At 36.8% G+C, this 15,488-nt stretch overlaps 1 protein-coding gene across 9 annotated transcripts; it reads right to left on the bottom strand.

Moving 5' to 3' along the window:
- Positions 1-3,283: 3,283 nt before the first annotated feature.
- On the bottom strand, positions 3,284-11,096 carry LOC147519172 (DNA binding / DNA-directed RNA polymerase). Of its 9 annotated transcripts, none has more exons than XR_015212062.1 (5): positions 10,808-11,096; positions 9,777-10,529; positions 5,074-8,639; positions 4,901-4,953; positions 3,284-3,908 (listed from the first exon to the last, which is right to left on the bottom strand). XR_015212062.1 is itself a non-coding variant. In XM_086590852.1 (3 exons), exon 2 carries the CDS (start codon positions 10,389-10,391, stop codon positions 9,798-9,800), a length of 594 nt encoding a protein of 197 aa, XP_086446978.1. In that variant the 5' UTR covers positions 10,392-10,529; positions 10,808-11,094; the 3' UTR covers positions 3,284-3,908; positions 9,777-9,797. The 9 variants fall into 9 exon arrangements, 2 of the variants coding, with proteins under 2 accessions (XP_086446978.1, XP_086446979.1); XR_015212063.1 differs by having other exon boundaries at positions 5,074-5,123; XR_015212068.1 differs by having other exon boundaries at positions 9,777-10,525.
- Between the last annotated feature and the right edge of the window lie 4,392 nt (positions 11,097-15,488).

Genomic DNA, 15,488 nt, shown 5'->3' with positions numbered 1-15,488 from the left:
ACCCATATGAGAGGCAGAAATGATTTTGTAATTCATGAAATATCTTATTCACCCAATTCTAATTCAAACAACCATAACAAGATTATACTATAATCAAACCAACTCATGCAACTGAAATCTATAAAAAAACAATTAAACCAATGTAACAAATGAACAACAAATCTAATTACTTGCCAATGAGCCAATCTCGATAGCAAAATCACCACGAATAGTTCCAGGAGCAGACTTAAAAAGGTTAGTTGCTCGTTGCTCCAATAATCTTTCGACTAGTAAAATAACTGTAAGAGTAACAACAACATTCAAAATTCCAAACATATATATTGTAATAATAATAATAATAAGCGGAACGTACTTTCGAAGTTTGAACGAGTCAATGTGTAAAAGCTTGAGCCAGTGAGCCTTATAATCAATATCTAAGAATCATATATCTGAATAACATAATAGAAGAATCAAGATTCAAGAGACTGGAGAAAGAGAGAGAGCGGGGGTTCGTACTTCGTAGTCGTAGAGAGAAAGAATGGGGTTCGTAATTCGTAGTCGTAAAGTCGATCGTAATTTGTTTTTTTTTTTTTTTTTTGTTCTTTGGGCTGGCTAATGGGCTTTTAAGTTTAGAGCGCCATGCATACTAATTTTTTTTTAAGGAAATAGACCCCGGGCTGAAGCCTGGTGCAGCCCTCTCTTGGGCCCACCCCTGATTATGATTTAGAGGTAAGATAGCTACTACCTCCTGTTTGATATGGCCTATGTCTAAACATAAATAGATAGGTTCAATGAGACTTCAGTCCAATGCAGCAAGTCCTACGCTATTTGAAGGTGTATGTGAGTGAAATGTTACGCACTCGATAAAATACACCGTCAGAAATTTGTCTTCTGAAAATCAGGATCTCGTCAGTTTTGGAGCCACGTTTTTCACATAGTTTGGCTAAGATTCAAACCCATGTTAAAACATGAAAAAGTAAGACCTGTGTGTCTATTTTCCAACCCTTTTGGTCTCGACACATTTAGAGTCCTGTGGAGATAGATATGATCTCTAAAAGTTTGGTTGGCAAAATAAAAGGTCGTCAAAAATCAGTTTCTGTGCACTGTGTTCGAGCCTAGTTTTAGCATATTTAGAATTAGATTGAGAATTTTTTGTAAAACATAAAGAAGTAAGGTCTGTGTGTTATCTTTACAACGCAAAAAGCCTCGTTACTTATGGATATCTGTGGAAAGCGTTGTGTTATCGAAGATAGCCGCCAGAAATCTAGTTTGCTGAAAATTAGGATTTTTACCGTTTTCAACCTTAGTTTTGTTATAGAGTTGTGGTGGTGTGTAGTGTTGGTGGTGTAGATGTGTGTTGCAGGTGATGGTGCAGGTGTGGAATAAACGCGTACACACCTTCAATTAGGTCGAACACATACTTTCTATTAGAGAGTATCCGAAAAGGCAAGCGGGTGTGGAATAAACATACATCCCCGCAATTAGGGAGATCTGAAAAGGCAAGCAGGGATGTAAGTGCTACTCAGTTGTCAACGGAGCATAATGCAAGTAATGAATCTGTCGAGAGGAGCTGCGGACGCTGCATCCCGATGATTCACATTTGTGGTTTTAAAACACGAAGTTTGGCGTGTGAAGCGTCTTATCTGGGGCGGTGATGTTCTTTTACGATTACTCCTGATTTCTCTTTGATAATTCTCTCTATCTTATGTCCATACTTAGGCCTCCTGAATTTGTGATTCTTGCAGATTTCAAGATCCATTGGTGATGCTCATCTGAAGTAGATTCCGTTTACAACATTTTTTATACAACGTTTTATACAATACCCTTTGAAAATATGAATTAAGCCTTAATTCCTTGTAGATATGATCTCCACACTATGGAGATCATCTCCACAAAAATTCAGTTCATTTGGAAACTCCTAACCATGAGAAAAATTGCTCTAAACCTATGAATTTTTATCAACGGTCTATAAATATCGATTTTGTAACTTTTTTTTGGCAAACTTAGAAATGTTAAAAAAACCCAATTTTTTGTGGAGATTATATCCATGGTGAGAACATCTTATCTACAAAAAATTAGCCCTTAAAACATCTTGAAGGGTCCGGGGGTATTATTATAAAACGCGTTGTATAAAAGTGTTGTAAACGGAATATATATATATATATATATATATATATATATATATATATATATATTATTTATTTATTTATTTTTTGCGTACAAATATTATTCAGCCACATGCACTGACGGTGCCACCAAGGCACCAACGGTCAGGATCAGTCTTTTGCTATCATAGTTAATGATGTGTAAACTATATATGATATGTTTCTCTTGAGATTTCCCCCCTTACCTTTTTCTTATTCTCCAAATGGAAATTTGGAACTTTTCTTCAAAGATGCTCAGATGGCATATTATGTAGTACATTATACCATGAAATTTGCATTGAGTGATCCAGAGGTAATATGCAAGTGTCATGCCTTGTTCGTAGAGAATGCAGTCCACTATGACTGCCCACTTCAATAGTTTACTTCATCCAATATTCTATACTATGACTAAGTATAATGGTTGCCATACAAACCCGTTGAGCATTTTAGGTTCCTAAAAAATCTAACAGTTTTGCATGCATTTTTTTTTATTGGCAAACCTGTTTTAAATGAGATCAGTAATTCTTTGATGCTGGCGGGGTTCGATCCCTAGACCTTTGGTATCATCATCCAAAGATTTTACCGACTTTGCATACATGTTTGTTAAGGATGCATGATAAAGAATGGCTTTCGCTTAGTAGCGACGTAGTGTACGTTAAGTTACACATTTAACAAACTAGACAGAGAGACAAGTTTCTAAGAATTCTCGCTTCCTGACAATGCGTATATGAAATATGCTTTATGACTCGTCTTCAACTTCAAAGTCACACTGGTCTCCTTCTTGAATACAGACTGCATTCTCCTTTCTCAATCATGTGAACCTACCTATTCTTCTTTCCATTTTGTGTTTTTCCCTCTAAAAATATTCTGACAGGTTTCCTGGAAACTCTTGTTCAAGTGAAAGGATGAAAGTTCAGTTCCAACTTTGCTGTCATTTGTTAACTGCAACACTTAAGCAATATTTGGATAATCATTGGAAAGATCTTACTGGTCGAAGCACCTATCAAGCCATTGACTCTTCCCCCGTTCAAGATAAAATCTTGGTGAAATATGCTTTAAACTGGTGCAAAATATTCCAATACGAAAGAAAGAACAAGACTTGATTCAAATGTCTTTAAAATTACAACACATGAACAAACACGAATACAAAGGCAAATATCTTTACATGAACAAAGATGAAAATCTTGAAAATATATAAGTACATCCTTACATGAACAAAGATAACTTAATACTTCGTTCAAATGTCTTTAAGGACTGCATAGCAACCGACTACAACACAATAAATAACTTAATCATAACAGCAATCAATACAACTAAAAACACAACTATCAAATAACGGATGTACACCCAACCACCACATTATGTCTCATCTTCTCTATTGGTGCATCTGGAATGTCATAACCTTGCATAACAATTTTGGGAGTTGAAGTCTTCATCTGGGTCTCTTCGACGATCGAATGCATCTACTTAGAATAGATGAAGTGGAAGACATTTTACGCTTAAGGTAAACGACCAACATTTCTTCAGCTTCTTCTATGGACTTGCATCCATAGAACTTTGCATATTTGTAGCCTTATACTTGAGCGTTGCAGCTATCCCAATCCATGTAAACGAGTTTTACCTTCGAAGACGACATAGCAAAAATGCCTCCCATTTTTTTTTTTTTTTTTTGGATTGGCAAATCTGTTTTTAAACGAGATCAGTAACTCATTAATACGACGGGGTTTGAACTCCAGACCTCTGGTATCATCACCCAAAGGTTTTATCAACTTTGATAGTAGGCACCTGTGAAAAAAATAAAATAAAAAAAATAAAAATCACAAGAATTCTAATAACTAAAACCAACTATAAAATATAACATTTTAAAAAATTTCGACAGTCACCTATGTATTTTCGACATTCATATACACACGTCCTGTCATAACCTTAAAATCAAATAAATATACATCCAAATCTTATATAAAACCTCAGACCTCATTCATAAACCCAACTACTAAAAAATATACTGATTCGTAGAACCAACTACTTAACCGTTTTGACAAATGTCATTTAAGTCAAGTAACTAGTCCTCGAAACAAGATAAAATGATTATATATATATATGGGGAGGGATCAATATACCATGGTTTATACCATGGCCCACAACTTCGCCTACAAAACAAACTAGAACCTAATGTTTTGGGGATATGTCCAATAAACCATGAAGATCACCTTCACAAAATTTCAACTCATTTGATGATATTTAACAATGTCAAAAAATGATTGCAAAATCAAAAAATCTGGACCGTTAAAAAAAAATTTAAAGTTGTCAACAATTTTTAAATAGGTTAGAAATTTCCAAATAAGCCGAATTTTGTGGAAAATCTATCCATAGTTAGAAGATCATATCCACAAAATATTAGCTTTTAACTCATCTTGTAAAAGAGCGTGGTATAAACCATGGTAAATGGATCCCTCCTATATATATATATATATATATATATATATATATATATATATATATATACTGACAAGAATTAAATCTATTTAAATCAAAATCTCAGGTCACATATACAAGAATATCAAACAATTATTTCAAAAAGTAGTACGTCACATTCCAAAGGAACATGTAGAATACTCAGTACAAAAATAGGAAAATTTCTATCTTCCCCTTGATCAAAGTGCATTAACCTAACCAACTGGCGTGTTCTAGGTTGTCATGCTAGAAGGAAAGGATTAAAAGAAGAAGAAAGGAAACAAGTAGCTCATAAGAACTATACATAGTAGTTGAATAGGTACCTCTTAACAATGAAGTTCTAGAACTAGAAGATATCTAAGTGAAGTTCATATATCTGCATCACATATATGGCAAAAATAAGCAGGAAGATTTCTCCATCTTGTTTTGATACTCTATTGTCCTTAAGATAAGAGAAAACCTTGGTACACAAACTGAAATAAAAAAGTACACTTACGTGAGAGTGGTTCAGCTGATGAATATCGCTCTGGTTTTCTAGATTTCACCCTACAAATTGGACTCGGAAAATAATGAAGCTAAAATAGAAAATGGTCTTCATGTATACAGTAAATGAATAAAACTTATAAACATAAGAACTTCTATATTAATGAAAAAAAAAGAAAAAGAAAACCCATAAGCAGGAGATCAAACAGAATCCACATAAGAAAATGTTTCAAAAAACAAAATAAATACTACCACATATGTCAAATCTTGCACCAAATCTAGAAACACCATTGATGGAAAAACTCTTGAACTTAAATCATGATCAACTCTCAAAAACAAAGAAAGACAAATGGCAATAAACACTCCCCGCATCATCTCAAACAAGAAGTATATCAAGTAAAATATGACTTGGTTATCAACTCACTGCTAAAAATGAAGAAAACCCAACTCATTTTATATACCCCTCATAGCACGCAGTAGCAGCAGCTGCATCAGGCAGTGACGTGTAGGAACAGCAGCACGATGCAGGAATAGCAGCAGCGGCACGCACACCACCAACACCACACACACACACACACACACCACACCACACCTCACCACACCACACCACTCACAGATAGACCACACACACACCACCACACCACACCACTCACACACCACTGCACTCACACACAGACCACCTCACCAACCCACACACCACCTTCACTCACACACAAACCACTCGCCAACCCACACACCACCTGAACACAGCAGCCCACACACCACTCACACTCACACTCACCACCTGAAGTAGAACATCTTTCACTAGGCCACATATCTAGCCTCATTAATTACGTACACATTTTCATTTCTTTAGGGGTTACTTCCAAATTTTGCTTTGTCCTTCACACACTGAGTATTCACTAACAGTAACAAACCTCACAACCCACAATCTTCAAAAAGAACTTCTGTTAGATGCAATCTAAGCTATCATTTTTATTTAAACAACCCTCAAGAATTGGAAGGTGTCCACTGGCCTACTAGTCAAGACTTGGGAGGTTGGGCCCAAGGTCTTGGATGCAGTTCCCACCTTCATTGGAATAAGAGATTAGGGAAAACAATTCTAACTATCAAAAGTAAATAAGTAAAATATATATATATATATATATATATATATATATATATATATATAGTCCTTCTCTTAAAAGTAGCAACTTAAGTTAACTTTAAATAAGTACGTAAGTAAAACTTCACCTACAAAATGAATTTAAACATATTTTTTTGTAGATATGATATATTTAATATTAAGATCATCTCTACAAAATTTCAGCTCATTTGGGAACCTCTACCATTGGCAAAAAACAATTACAAAAATTCAACATTTCTAGACCGTTAGATTTCTTTTTAAAGACGACAACAATTTTTATCTATGCTAGAAGTTTCCAAATGAGTTGAAATTTTGGAAAGATAATCATTATGGTGAGTGCTTCATAACCACAAAAAAATTAGGTTTGAATTCATTTTGTAGGTAAAGTTTTACATACGTACTTATTTTAAGTTAACTTAAGTAGCTACTTTTTAGAGAATATATACAAACAAATACAATTCTCAACATAATCGAATTCCCTATGTTTCTGAGTGAGATCGATAACTATGTAGTTTTTTTATTTTGCCAGCTTATATGCTTAGTTCATTCAACAACTAAGGCAGCATGTTTTACCAAAAAAGACAAGTAACTAATTCTATTAATTAAATAGCAGCAACAACACAATTTGGTTTTCATATGAATTAGTTTTGGATTCCACAATTCGAGGATACATTCAAGTATTCGACAAGCTACTATTGATATGTTAATAACTTAATCACTTATTCAAATGAGTTAACAGTCCTCCAGAGCCTTTCACATACAATGCAAAAGTTTAAGAAAGCAGTTTGCAGATTATTATGAAGTTTGTAAGAGTTGGTTGTAATAAAGATCAGCCAGTTCAACTGGAAAGTGCGCAGTCCAAAAGCAAAGTTTATAACTCCCACACAGTCATTCCAACTCATGGCTTATTCAACAAATCCTAAACTCATTGAAACAACCAAGTAACTATACTCGAGTAACCAGAAAAAAACTTGTCTATAAGTTGTTTTTTGAGCTAGCAAAATTTCCTAGACAGTGTAGGGCTGAAAAAGCTATTATCATCCTCGACTCTGGGGTTTCAAAACTAAACAAACATAGTATTTAAATCATCTTACGTACTTTTCTAATTAATTTCATTTTCCTTTGTGTGTGTTAACTAATAAAAAACTACTCAACACCTTGACTATCTCAATCGGCATTAATTCTAAGAATATCAGAAAAGTTAACAACACATAATCAAACAAAGTAAATGCAAAGAAAAGTTACCGCTATAGCCGCATTTTAATACTCCTTAAACAAAGACACCGAAGGAAACCTCCCCGACTCACTCTCCGAACCAGGACTAACAATCAAAATTCCCATAACTTTCCGGAGACGAAAAAACCGGCTTGGGTGTCCTTTGCACAACCATCTTATTATTAATATTATTCTCACTCGTTCTTGCAATCTTCATAGAACGTTGATTAATTGAAAATAATTTTTGTACAACAGAATATTAGTCCTAACTTGTTTTTCTTTATTGCGTTAAAAAGTGAATTTTGGGGTTTGGAATAATGATTGGTCTGGTGATTTTAATGTGGCAAGTGGTTTACATGATTTTGAGGATGATGTGGAATGTGAAGTAGCTGCTACGGAATCAATTTTATGTTTAAGTGCTCACTTGCTAAGTTGCTGGAGAGGGAGAGATAGAGATCACACTTGAGTGAGAGAGGGGAAGAGAATAGAGAAGGTAGAGATTGGTTTGCCAGATTAGGGTTGAAGTGGGAAAATCTTAATCGATTTTCCTCCGGTAAAATATATCCACCCCTAATTTGGATATATTTTTCCCGCATCAAGTGGGAAAACTCGGTCACATGATGAGTTTGCCAGCTAATGAGAAAAGAGTTTGCCAAATTCTAAAATGGTACCAAGCAGTGGCAAATAGCCTGCTAAGTGGGAAAATGTGGGTTTGCTAGCGGGAAAATTGGTTATCAAGCATGCCCATAGTCTCACTGTCTCAGCTATGTACTTACCTCAAGAATTATACTCAACTTCAGAATCAAAGCATTTTAAAAAGGAAAAGCAAGTCACAGTTGTGCCATAGGTACTTATTCAGTATCTCACTTTCTGCTATTAACACAAGAAGTTTTTCCAGAATCCTGATAATATTAACTTTGCATATTTGAAAATTAACATAATTCATGTAACGTCTGTCCATAAAATTTCCCGACTCTGGAACTCTTTTGCACCATGAAAATTTGTAAGAGTACTCAATTTGTAAGAAAAACTTTGGTCTTCCAGTTACTTTGTGTTCAAATCTCTGTTAGTGTTCCATTAGCAGTCCAAACGTTCAATGGTTGTACTACTAGAGAGGTACATAACCATCTATAGAGTGGCCCAAAAAGTCGTAACACACCAAATCTCACTAAGATCAAATCTAGGATATCAATCCGTTGATAAGTTGCTTTCAATCCTATTTGCTGCACCCTACAAGCCTATAAAACAAGTTCAGGTATCAAATGCTAATTGTCACAGTCCGCATATCAGTCCTACTTTATGTACCAGGACATGTGAGGCTTGTTAAAGCCTTAAAGGCACCTCCAAATTTTGTATTCTGGGTTGTGAATTAGAACACACCAAAAGAACTTCAGAAGAAGTTTCTTTTTTTTAAAAAAATGGGAGAACCTGCTAACACCAAAATGATATAGGCACTTCGGATTATTCCATGAATCTAAAGGCATTAGTACGGTTGGTTTTATCCTCCCTGGGATGGATTCATGGATCAGAACCAGTTTTGCTGCAAGTTATTATATGTTCAGAAGTATGTAAAAAGGTAATGATATTCAATACAAGATTTTTCCCTCTACTACTACGTTATACCCTTATCATCCTTGTACAAACTGACAAATGAGAGTTCCAAACAGGATAGGTGGAAAAAAGGAGACAGGATTCCATGTTCTTCTGTGTGAATTTCCCTTTGTATGGAACTACCCTTTTAAGCACGGCACTGGGCGCAAAGAGATCTGAATATCTCTTGTGAGTTTTGGACGCAACCCAGTTGCTAAATTCTTAAAACTGTAATCCCTCCAATGGTTCTTCCTTGACAAGTTTTTTCTTAACAGTGGTTAGGGGGGCAGACATAGCCCAGAACTGCATCTGGTCTCTGCTCTAGTTCTTCATTTGGAGTGTGGACTAAAGCACTCTCACCATTTGAGGAAGTGGGGAGACTACAATAATGACGTCTATCCTACAATACTATTCACATGACCCTTCAAGTATCATGGATGGACAGTGAACAAAGTCCCTTCAACCCTATGTGTGTATTCCAGATCACTCAATAAAGAGTTTGAATGACAGTAATCATCCAGTCATCAAGTTCTTGTTAAACTGCATACCACAAAAATCTCTCTTAAGGAAAGCAATCCGATTAACACCCACCAGACCGATCTTGAAGTATGCAACATTTTTGAGTTTACAATGTGTATTTGGTGTCCAAAGAGAAGACAAATATTCCCTATTTCTTTTTTCACATAAAAACAAAGAATAGATTACTAAATATGAAGTAGACAAATGAAACGATATAAAAGGTAAATCAAGAACTGAACAAAGATTCAATATGATAATAGAGATACCTTCTTGGCCCTAACGGGGGTTTAAAAATCCAACCATTTAGTGTAGTAGACACATGTCATTGGGGAGATAATCCCATCAGGTGTGCATTCATTTATCCGTGGACAAGCACCGCAAGGAATTGAGGCCATTGCCCCAACTTTTGGATCCCCTTCTTTATTTGAACATCTGTAAGATGGAGTTCCTCCTGAAATCTTTTCAAACACACCTATCTCTGAACTCTTTACCTCCACAATCTCGTTGTCTAGAACCAAACACCGCAAAATTTCAGTAATTTGTTCCTTCGAGCACTTCACATTAACCACACCCGATTTATTAATAAATTCTGTCAGTGACTCGCTAGTAGCAACATTCTCTCTTACAATCAACTTCTTGCATAGAACTTTCAAACCATGGATGAGATCTGTGTCAAGTTTCCCCTCCTCCGTATACCAAACTCCGCCTGAGAGTTCCTTTGACGGTTCAAATTCTGCTGCGATGAAGTATTTTCTTTTGTTATATTTTATATTAACAAACTGCTTTATTTTTTTCAATTTTACAAGTGAATCGAGGACCTTGGTAAACTCAGGATCTTGGAGTCTCGTTTCCCTTTTCATCTCTCCTGTCCAGATTCCCATATCTTCCTTGCTACGGATCACGTCATAGAGTTTTCGTTCAGTGTCAGTAAGCTCTGAATCAGTACGTTTTCTTTTTGAGATGAAATGTTCGGTTGTCGGCCCATTCTTATTTGAAAACTATTTCCCCTTCAGACCTGACTAGAATTCATAAACAAGATGAAAACTCAGATACTAGATTTTATGTGAATATAACTCATGTCATCTCATTTCTAGTAATTGTAACGACCCACAAAGTTATTCTGATCATCTTGCTCGTACTAAATTAATATATCATGTATCTAATAGCACATCATGTAATAGCAAGCAATTTGTCAAACATATTTGAGGCACTTTCTCGAACAGTTCCGCAGTCAAAACATTCGAAATAATATTTAAAATAAATAAGGAAAAAAACGTGGCATTAGATATGTTCTAACCTTGAGACGTATGGAGAATGGATTGTGCGGTGCAGTAAAGAGAAGAAGAGAAGTTAGAGCACGCTGGTTTGGTGGTTTCAGAATTCAGAAAAGAGGAGGGGGCTCGAAAACTATTATAAGTTTTCACAGTAATGGGCTGGGCTGGGCTGGGGTAGGGTTGGGCTGGGTCGTATCAGGCCCCTGATCTTAGGCTATTTTTAATAGAATGAATTTGATGGGGCACCTTATGGCCTACTAATGCAACTGAAAATTGACCATTGTTGCAAACGATGCAAGACAAAATGCCTGCCACCAACAAACAGAGGAACCGTGTGAAGAATGAGACAAGAAACACCAACTTTGTTCAACAGAGTATTTAGATGGTTTTATAAGTCAGAGTAGTGAACTGATGAACAGTGATATACTTCCAAAGTTTTTTTTTTTGTTGGATCTGCCATGGTATCAAAGTGTAAGAATATTCTTGCACATAAAATAATGGGCTCTCGTGACGTCACTTGAGTCTAAAAGGGCGATTTGAAGGCGATTTCTTATCTTCAAGAGTCCACTTTCATATTTAACTATGGATCTATCAGAGTTTGAGCTCCCACCTGTTGTTGAGAATACAGTGAGAGCACACAATCAAGAAACTACCGCATGCGAAAATGTTGCTGATGCAAGTGAAAAAAGACAACCTTTTTCATATGCAGATGCAGCAAGGCAAGTTCGACCACCGCAATTCGAATTCCAAAACCTTCCCCAACCTGAGAAGATAGGGGAGTACCCAGCTATTCAAATCCCTCAAGCCGCTTACGAACGCGGTTTGCAGTATTGCAAGTTCTGTCTCATTGGAAGAATTGATTTGATAAAAGTACCAATTGACAAGGTGAGGCAGATGGCAAAGGAGAAATGGAATCCTTCAGGAGACTGGCTCATCACACCTATAGGTAAGGGTTATCTCTTCATTCGATTTTCTAACGCCGATGATTTGAATAGAATCTGGGCCAAGGGATCCTGGATCTTTGGGGATTCTCCCTTGAGACTTAGCGCTTGGAGCCCTAACTTCAACCCAGATGTACAATGCCAATCTCATGCCCTCATTTGGGTTAGATTCCCAGGTCTAAGTCAAGAATATTGGGACCCCGAAGCTCTTATGTCAATTGCTCGAGGTGTGGGGCATCCTATGCAAATCGACCAAAAGACACTTAATAGAGAACGCCGCTTCAAGAAAATCTTGGTAGATGTGGATCTATCTTGTAATATTCCGATCAAATCTATGTGAATACTAAAACTACTGAAATTCGCAACCGTAGAAGTTGGTGTCGCCGAGACCCAACACATATCCGAAAGGGCGTGGAATGAATCTCGGCTATGTCGCTATCCCGATTCTACCGAAATTTCGGCGTGAGTTTCCTTTGTTTAATCGATATTAAGTAAACCCTAAAACCATGTCATAAACACGGACATTTCATAATACACTTCCAACCACTATATATATATACAAAATCTTCACCCTATACAATTTGTGATGCCCATATACATATCCAAAATGTTTAAGATTAACTACACTCCATTACATCGGTATTACATCCAAAATGAGCTAGCTCTCAATATATACAACAAAAGAATGAACTAGACTATCTCTATACAACCCAAAATATGAACTTGACTCGTCCTCGTCAAGCATAAGGGAATCCTCCCAAATCTCCATGATTTAGGGTTAGGAAAAGCCTCCTCTCGCAGAATCGGGCTCAAAACGAAATGTTAAGTAGGATGAGCAAACAACTATGCCTTGAAACGCACATAACCAATAAATAGTCTACTTATAGAAAACATTTAAAACATGCGGGGTTTCCATAATCTGAATCAAAATATCGTGACTATATACATACATCACTAACTAGCATAAATCATTTCGACATTAGCCGTTAATATTCAAAATATAGTTTTCACAATCATCATACAACTATTGTGGCGTTTGCATCCTATTAGAATGGTGAGGATGCATCGGTACTCATTGATCCAGTAATCAATCGGTTCAAGATTTTCCATTGTGAACCATGCAACCATTGTTTTCGATTTTACCGTGGGGAGATGAAATGCCATTGTTGTCTCTCCAAACACACAAAATCTCCAAAGCTTTTAGGGCTCGGGTGGGCCTGTGACCTACGACCCCCCCATATGCGTCACCTAACTACGGTGGTCAACCGTTCGACGATCGCAGATTGCTTTCGGGATCGACACACATCCGGGAGTGGACTAAACTCTCACTCCTCGGCGTCTAAACCTCATCGAGGGTAGCATGTAACCTCACACAAGCTAATCACCATCAAATATTGACACATTACAAACATGGTTATCTAGAAAAGTAGAAAAAGAATTCCCGGACTACATCCGTGATGCATCCCTTTAAAGGTGGCCCACCACCTCGAAGGTGTACACCCGGTTGAATTTAAGCGAGCTATCATCCTCTCGGAATTACGACATAGCAGTTCCTTCTTTATAGGAATTCACAATTCCTTTTCTAAATCCCCCCGTAATAAGCATAGTAATATCTATATATATACTCGTATTACCGATTGTTTTCAAATACTTTAGTTACATATTTAGTTTTTCTTTTAAAACTGTTGATTCTGTAGGTGTGAGTTCCTGGATTTCCCACAATCGAGTAAAAACAACCTATGACTCCCAAACGGGCCAGTCATAGTAAATAACAACCGATGATTCCCAAACGGCGAATCATCGTAAATAACAACAACCATCCCGGGAACAATCCAGAACCTCCCACCTAGTTACAAACAACCGGGTAATCCTTACCCGCATAAAAATCCATCTCTCTGTCTCCTTACTGAGACAAGAGACGCGAACCCTTCCCAAACCAGTTTTTCTCTTTTAACAAGAAAATAAATCCCCGCTACCCCGATTTCACAAAAACCATTTCACACGAAAGCTATTCATATATATAGTTTATATCGAGGAATACAATGCAAAACATGGATATTACATATACATGCATGGTTGATACGCAAACTATTTTTCTCAATATAAAACAATCAAATCATGCATGACAATAAACATGTTATATATTGGTATGTAAGTTCCTACCTTAGCAAGCTCCGTTCTCCTCAAGCCCATTTAACCAAATCCACTCGAGATCACTCCTATAACATCAGATGTATACGTCGATCGTTAGAGTTTATCAAACTAACGAGGAAATTCTTATCTAGTGTAAGCCGAGAAGAAATCTCTACGTTAAGAATTTGGTTTCGGATAAATTTTCATCTAACTACCTGGATTAGCAGAGCTGAGGCCATTTTCGCACCTTTATTACTCGGCGGTCTCTAAACTATTTCGGCCATGGCAGGCCCTCATATCGACGCCAATCCTATCACATCCCAATTCCAAGTCCAAATTTCAACTACAACCAATCCCACGCCCTTCGATTCATATTAAATCTAACAATAATATCGGGGGTGTTCCTTATCCCTCACTCATTACTCAATCAAATCTTACACAGTTATAAACCGACATGAATTGCTCGAAATTGGAGTGAATAACCAAAATTCTTACCAATTAAGTCAGCAAACAAAATCACTCCTAGCTTTCTGCTCCACCAAAATCGCTCCACTCTATCTCCACCAACAGCTATTGTCGACATTACAAACCACCCCATTCAATTATCTCTCATCAAATACAACCAATTAAATCGAAATCGAGTTTACACTAGCGATTTGAGAAGAATTTACTCACCTGTCGTGGTGATACGACGAACTTCCAATAAATTTTGAAGCTCCACACTTGACTCTAGTGTTTACAATAGGTGGGTGGCGAGAATTTTTGGTTTAGATCGATTGAATTTGGGTGAAATGAGTTTCTCTCTCCTAGGGTTTCAATAGTAGTGAAATTGGGGAAGAAATTGGGTTTGTGCGATTTTTGTTTGGTTGGGCCGATTTTTGGTTTAAGTTATTAAGGCCCAAGCCCAATATATCCCAATTAGGCTTAAGGCATAATTAGACTTCGCGTCGTGATTATTTTTCCGGCCCCTTCCGCTTAAATTTAATTTCCTACATTCTATCTCACCGCAGGCTATAACAATAACCCACTCATGCGTGTAAGTTGTTAACTTGTGCAGCGACCGACGTGAAACCGCTTCTTAGGCATTTTGTCAAATTTTCGTGATATGGGTCGCTTACCTAACGTGACTTATGAGTCGGAGTTAAGTTTGATAAAGTTACGACGCGTTTGAAATATAAACCCGGCGACCAATTTACATAAGCGACCCTAGATTTAATATGAAATTTACAAAAATACCCTTAATAATAATTCAGGACTTTACAGTCGGTCAGTTACCTAATATGTGCAATCATTGTAAGTGTGTTGGGCACCTAGTCACTGATTGCAAAAAGTTGAAAGGAGTCCCAAAACAAGACAAAATGAATGAAGCGTGGATGAGGATATTGCACCCATATCTCATCAAGCAGATATCGGTACCATGGGTAAGAGAAGACGTCGGAAGAAAACTGCTAATGCGAATGAGAAGGGGAAGGAAACATGGGTCTCTAAAGTACCCCAAGTTAAAGATTTAAACAAATTTGGCGCATTCTGCGGACCTCACGTGATGTTTATGCGGAGATGAGTCTAACATTTCAACAACTACATCATCCTCACCGATGGTTGAGAAAGCTGCAGAAAGCACCGAAGTTGA

This window comes from Coptis chinensis, chromosome 2 (genome assembly GCF_015680905.1).
Source record: "Coptis chinensis isolate HL-2020 chromosome 2, ASM1568090v1, whole genome shotgun sequence".
NCBI classification, from domain to species: Eukaryota; Viridiplantae; Streptophyta; class Magnoliopsida; order Ranunculales; family Ranunculaceae; genus Coptis; species Coptis chinensis.
This window is presented reverse-complemented; position numbering and strand designations above follow the sequence as displayed.

Bases quoted from the DNA above. Each gene is read 5' to 3' on its own strand.
- LOC147519172 (XM_086590853.1), bottom strand. From the start codon at position 10,391: ATGGGAATCTGGACAGGAGAGATGAAAAGGGAAACGAGACTCCAAGAT.